The 6,591-nt window shown below is 46.2% G+C and overlaps 1 protein-coding gene across 1 annotated transcript; it reads left to right on the top strand.

Annotated features, from left to right (window-relative positions):
• Positions 1-214: 214 nt before the first annotated feature.
• On the top strand, positions 215-6,264 carry Msx2 (msh homeobox 2). Its single transcript, XM_004836360.3, has 2 exons — positions 215-692; positions 4,575-6,264. The coding sequence occupies exons 1-2, from the start codon at positions 314-316 to the stop codon at positions 5,000-5,002; spliced, it is 807 nt and encodes a 268-aa protein (XP_004836417.1). The 5' UTR covers positions 215-313; the 3' UTR covers positions 5,003-6,264.
• The last annotated feature ends 327 nt before the right edge of the window (positions 6,265-6,591 follow it).

Raw genomic sequence — 6,591 nt, 5'->3', positions numbered from 1 at the left:
TTATAACCCTTGAGGGATCGCCTAATAACAACTCTGCTGACTGCTCCTGTAATTAACTCCTAATTTATTTCAAACGGGGGAGGGGGGAAATAAAACCTCCAGCCTCTTCTGGAAAAGCCAATTGGAGGCGAGCGTCTGTGGCGTCATCGCCAGGGCCGGCGCGGATTGGCTGCGCCGCCTCTCCCACTTCCCCTTGGAGGAAAGGCTCGGCTCCCAGTGCGCCCCTCCCGTTTCCCCCCCCCAAAAGTTTGAGTCGCTGCTGCGGGGCTGCCAGCGGAGTTGCGCGCCGGGAGCTACGTAGGGCAGAGAAGTCATGGCTTCTCCGTCCAAAGGCAACGACCTGTTTTCGTCCGATGAGGAGGGCCCGGCGATGGTGGCCGGGCCCGGCCCTGGGCCCGGGGGCGCCGAGGGGGGCTCCGACGAGCGCCGCGTCAAGGTCTCCAGCCTGCCCTTCAGCGTGGAGGCGCTCATGTCCGACAAGAAGCCGCCCAAGGAGGCGTCTCCGCTGCCGGCCGAAAGCGCCTCGGCCGGGGCCAGCCTCCGGCCGCTGCTGCTACCGGAACAAGGCGCCCGGGAGGCGCACAGTCCCGGGCCTCTAGTCAAGCCCTTCGAGACAGCCTCGGTCAAGTCGGAAAATTCCGAAGACGGAGCGGCGTGGATGCAGGAACCCGGCAGATACTCGCCGCCGCCAAGTGAGTGCGCGTGTCGGGACCCAGGCGCGGCGGGTCCCTGGGGGAGCTGCGGGCGGTTGTTCAGTCTGGGCGCCGAGTCCCTCGGTATTCCCTGTGCGCCCGGGAAGCAAGCCTAGCAGTTCTGTCTCCGGATACCAGAGATCAGCCTGCTGGCCGCATCCGGGGCGCTGTCTGGGTGATCTCGGTGCTGTGTGTGACGTGGTCCCCCTCGCTGTGCGAAGTGCTCCGCACCGGGGCGGACTCGCTGGTGTCTGAGGAGCGAACCCCAGTTGGGTTTAAGAGGTCTCCTCGGGTGAATCTGCACCACTCGGCCCTGTGCTCCGGACACTGGGCTTGTTTTTGTTTCACTATCCACGGGGTCTCTGGTGGAGAGTGAGGAAGGTGCACGTTTTAGGAGCTCTGAAGTCTGGGCTGGACGCGAGGCAGCTGTCTTACCCCGCCTCCAAACTCGGAGCCCTGCGAAGTGCTCTCCCATTTTAAAGATGAGCGCATTGGAGTCTAACCAGACACTCAGTGGAAATCATTAACTTTAGTGGGACGCGCCTGGTGACAAAGCTGGATCTCAGGAATAGGTGGCGACAGAGACAGAACCAGAAAGGAAACGTCACCATGGCTTGGCCACAGCCAGCGCCTGGTTGGCAAAGTTCGAAACTTCGCTGGGAGCGGGCTGGGTTCACAGTAATAATTAGCAGCATTCCAGCAGGGCTTGAGAGTTTACTAAGTTATTAGCCCACCAGATCCGGATCCTCTCTAGAACCCCACAATATAGGAAGAGGCTTGTAAGCAATGGCTACTCCCATTTTCAGAGTGGACGCTGATGCTTTTATGAGGGGTGCATTTGTTTGGCTCTGATCAAGAACAGACCTTACACTGGACACGGGGATCTTTCAACCAAGCCCTGCCCTCAATTGCAGTGCCCTGGCCATCTTTGATGTCTTCCTAGAGACCAGGTCCAGGTGCACCTGCATCCCATTTCCAGAAGCTGTGGAGGTCCCTATGTTTAACCTCTATCTTAGGGCCCTGAGTCCTTTCTCAGTTTTGAGAATCTACTCCCTACCGTCCTTTTAGGTCAATTTCTTGGCCTTTATGGTTTCTCTGTGTCTTTATTTCTATATCCTTCCCTAACGGACGCCTCTCCTACCTTTAGGAAGGTGAGAAAGGGGGCAGGTGGATGAAGAGAACCTTTTTTCTGTTTCCATTATTTAGCACAAAAGACTGGAGATGCACAGTATTTTGTGACAAAACAAGACCATATACCCAGGCGTCAGTGGCTGTCCCCTCTGGCAGTCTCTCTCCACCCTGCTGGAAATTCTGAAAGACTCAAAGGGCGCGGAGATTAAGGACTCAAAGAATTTAAACACAAGTTTGCACAGTGCTTTACAGCACTTTTCACCATATTATCTTATCTGATCTCCTTTGTAAAGCAACAGCCGCCCTCTTGTTAACAGATGAACATTTCAGCGGAGTTCAGAGGGATCAGCAGTTTGGGCCCGACAAAAAGCTTGGGGACATTTAAAGATCACCTACCAAGTAGCAGAAAGGTCTCTGGGCATTCTAAAATGTGGCACTCAGAAACCACCCTGAAAAATAGGTATTATTTACCCATTTTATGGATAGTGAAATAAAGGCTTAAAAATAATAATCTGAGCATATTAACAAATTTTGAGTGCATGTGTATTCTTAGGCCTGGGGCAATGTCAGCAGCACATCAAAGATTTAGGCCTTAAATGGAATGATAGCCAAAGGTCAGAAATCCTGGCTTCCTTTGTCTGGGGAGGGGCAGCTCCTCACTAGTCCTGTAACTGTCTCGGCCTTTTATGCTAGCTTCTCTGTCCTCTGGAAGGCAATGTTGAACCCTGGATATTACCTTTCCACAAGAACTGGATAGCACAGTATTTAAAAAGATATCATCTTAAAATAGAAGGATTGTTAGTACTTTGGGCCTGGGAAGTACTAGTGGGAGCCCAGTAGTCTGGTGGTATCCAGGTGGGGCAGGGAGTGCCTAGTGACCTGACCCCGACAGCCCGGAGACTGGGGAGCCACACTCCTGAGCCTGGTTTTGTTATTGGGAGGAAGTAGGATAAATGCTGTTTTGCCTTGTATAATCGCATCCTTCCTCGCCTGGTTTAAAATGGGATGGGGGAAGGGATGGGGGATGGTACTCTGGGAGGAAACCTCATAGTTTTATGTTTGATATACACATCCCCATAGTCTGGCTTTCTTAGTTCCAATATAACCCCACGGAGCAGCTAGAGTTACCCTGCCCAGGCACTTAGATGGTTCAAATCCCAACGTATAGCCAGGAGCGACTTTCAGTATATGTATTAGGAGCTTGGTGTCTGAGCTGAGACTGGGATCCTTCTCAGATCTGACCAGATTTGGGAAGGGTTAAGAATTTTGCAGTTCTCCTAAGTCTCCCATGGTGGTGTCAGCAAGTTTTTAAATGAGGAAATAGGCTCCTCTGCTCTCCATCTTATTTGGGTATTAGCATATACTGAAGTCTAGACTTCTATGGAAATTTTTGGCCCATCTTACCCCCAGATGTCTGCTCTTTGACTACTGAGCCTACTGCTTTTTATTTTTGTGTCAGTAAAGAGATGTTAATAATGTGACACTAGAACAGATCTGTCTCTTGTTGGAAATGGAGGTTGGGTTGGGACTTGTGCTATGTCACTCTCGAGTATGAAGTGTAAACTCTTTCTTGGGCCACCAAAGTAACTAAACAAGAAATGCGACATTCTCCAATGAGCACACTGGAGTTGCTACTGTGGCTACATTTGGAAAAATATTGTAGCTCATAAAAAGCCAAATGCAGAAAATTAATTGTTTAGCAATCTATTCCTGTAGCTCTATGCTCCTCCCCGTGCACTTGAAAACAAGCCCAAAGTTAGTTGACAACCATCACCAGCATATCCTAGCCCTATGACTTCCTATAATTGAATCCATTTTCAATTCAAAGTCTGGATGCTGTTGCCATACTTTTATTTTGCTTGTTATTCCCCATTTCTAAATTCAGGAGGCAAACTAATCATTTACACATTTGCCCTAAACCATAGAATGGGTAGAGAAGATGACTAAAATGTCATCATGTGCTCTCAATTCAGAGGGAGCATGATTTCCCCTGACATGTACATTTATGGGCAAGCTAATTTTCCCTCCGTCTTAGTAAAGTTTATATTACCCAAAACAGCCAGCCAAGAAACTTAACCCACATCCAGATCTGTAAAATGATGTTCGGTTTTATAATCTGTAGACTTCATGGAAGGGCAGCTGTGTGGTTGTTTATTGCATAGGCCTGCCCCCACATCCAGAGATGCCATTAATTCACCACAGACCTTATCTGCATGATTATTTTTCATAAATAGGCTGATGCAATTCAACTTTTCCTGGTTCAAAGGGGACCAAGGAAAACAGCTAACCCAGTATCTCACAACTTATTCATTTTCCTTGGGGTGTGTGATTGTCACAGCATTGGGGGAAGTATGGATAATCAAGAGCCCATCCGCTCCTTTTAAAGACAAGGGATAAAATTCATGAAGTTTTTTTCTCAGAATACTCAGCTCCCTTGACTTAGGAGAATTCTGTGCATGAGTTCTATTTCCTTTATCGCTAATGCTATTTGTTTTCCATGTAGAACATTCTATGACACCATTCAATTCCCAGAGTGATTTTTTTAAAAAGCAGTTTATCTAATTAAATTTGGTCCTTCTCCACCTCTCCCCAAAACATGGCTTTACAGAGGTACCTTTTTGAAAGATGAAACAAAGTATATGTGTATGTATATGTGTAAGCCAAATGTTTTCAGTTAAGAGAAGAGATCTGCCCAAACAACCTGGGGAGAATCCCACCTTTGCTAACTTGAGTCCCCTCTCTGTCCTCTAGGACATATGAGCCCCACCACCTGCACCCTGAGGAAGCACAAGACCAATCGGAAACCACGCACACCTTTCACCACGTCCCAGCTCCTAGCCCTGGAGCGCAAGTTCCGCCAGAAACAGTACCTCTCCATCGCAGAGCGGGCAGAGTTCTCCAGCTCTCTGAACCTCACAGAGACCCAGGTCAAAATCTGGTTCCAGAACCGAAGGGCCAAGGCAAAAAGACTGCAGGAGGCAGAACTGGAAAAGCTGAAAATGGCTGCAAAACCTATGCTGCCCTCCGGCTTCAGTCTCCCTTTCCCCATCAACTCGCCGCTACAGGCAGCATCTATATATGGAGCAGCGTCTTATCCTTTCCATAGACCTGTGCTTCCTATCCCACCCGTTGGACTCTATGCCACGCCAGTCGGATATGGCATGTATCATCTATCCTAAGGAAGGCCAGCCAGGTTGACAGACTCCACGATGGGTGTTTGTTTCAAAGGGTTCCCTTTCTCTCCAAGGAGGCTACACTGACCCCGTCCTCCTGCAGTCCTTGCTTGCACCACTCTGAGCATGAGCAGCAAGGGCTGTGGGCCACAAGACATAGCTCAAAGTTTGTTCTTTAGGTGGTTGGCACCAAGTCCTGTTTTCTTGGCATAATCTTCCAAATCCCCCCCTCTCCTTTCATAGATTGGCTCTTGACAGTTTTTATGTATAAATATATATATAATAAAATATAAGGCATTTTTATACAGCAGACATAAAAATTCAAATTATTTTGAAAGGCAAAATTTATACGCATATATACATTTTTCTATAGATCACCTTCTGAAGAGTGACGGTGTAAGTCCATTTGTTATATTTCCTTAAAGGGGGAGACTATTTATGAAAATTGATTTTGATAGGATGATTGACTTTTGCTTATGGAAAACAAATATTAGAATTGGACACAATGCACCTAGAAAGTAGATAGGGAGAAATTCAAGTGAAGAGGCTGTGTAACGTTTGCATTTTACATATATCAGAAAAATCTCATTAGATACTACTATATTTGTCCCTAATTTTCCTCCCTCGCTCTACATAGTTAACATTTTAACTTTTTTTTGAAAGATCAATAAGAGGGAGATGAAATAATTTTAAGAATACCTCCAGGGGGTAGAAAATAGGAATACTTCCTAATTTCTGTCAAGGCTATTTAACTACATTTTAGGTAATTGGAGAGTAAAAAGTTAAAATATGTCAGGAAGCATTGATGATTTCTGTGAAATACTAGGTGTGTTGATCCTCGCACATTGCAAAGGTGATTTGGGGGGGGGCGGTAATTTTCTGCTTAAAAAATTAGTATCTTGTATCATTTACCTATTTTCTAAATATTCCTGAACAATTAATAGAACCAGTAAGAGGGGGGAAAAATCATACTTTCTCTGTGTGTGTGCCTATTGTATGTGCTAAACTTATTAGGAAAATTTATATACTTTTTAACACGTTGGGGGCAGAGGGTAAAGGCATCTTTTGACTTGCTAAAAAATGGTGTTGTCAAACAGCCCATTTGGCTTCCTGGTGTTTTACCTTCCTATTCATCTCTCCTCTCTCCCCCACCCCCAATATACTTTTCTCCCTTTGAAAGGGTGCCTTGTACAATTTTATATATTTTATTGAAGAGTTATTTCTTATCTCTTATTCTGAATTAAATTAAACATTTGTTTTATTGCAGTAAAGTTTGTCCCAATTCACAATTATTTTAAAAGGCGCATTTGAGCTGAGCTTAGCTCAAAAATATCCAGGTAAGGGAGGAGGGTGGTCCTTTTAATTATTGTTTTAATGTGAATCAATGGAGAGTTTTGGCCAGGTTTGAGGGGCAGTTGAAAAAGAAATACTTTCCAATGTTCTCCTTGGTAGCTTGTGCTGCTCATGGAAGGGCTGGAATTGCTATCACAAGTTTTGCAAACTACAGTGAAAAATTAATTTAAAAGAAGTGGTGAGGAAGAGGGTCACTATAATCTGAGTAGTTCGTAGATGATCCAGGGAAAATCTTGAACTTG

Source organism: Heterocephalus glaber, unplaced genomic scaffold (genome assembly GCF_053883595.1).
Source record: "Heterocephalus glaber isolate CG9 unplaced genomic scaffold, H.glaber_assembly_v1.0 deba00001606, whole genome shotgun sequence".
Taxonomy (NCBI): Eukaryota; Metazoa; Chordata; class Mammalia; order Rodentia; family Bathyergidae; genus Heterocephalus; species Heterocephalus glaber.
Note: the sequence above shows the minus strand (reverse complement) of the source record. Positions and strands in the feature narration are given on the sequence as shown.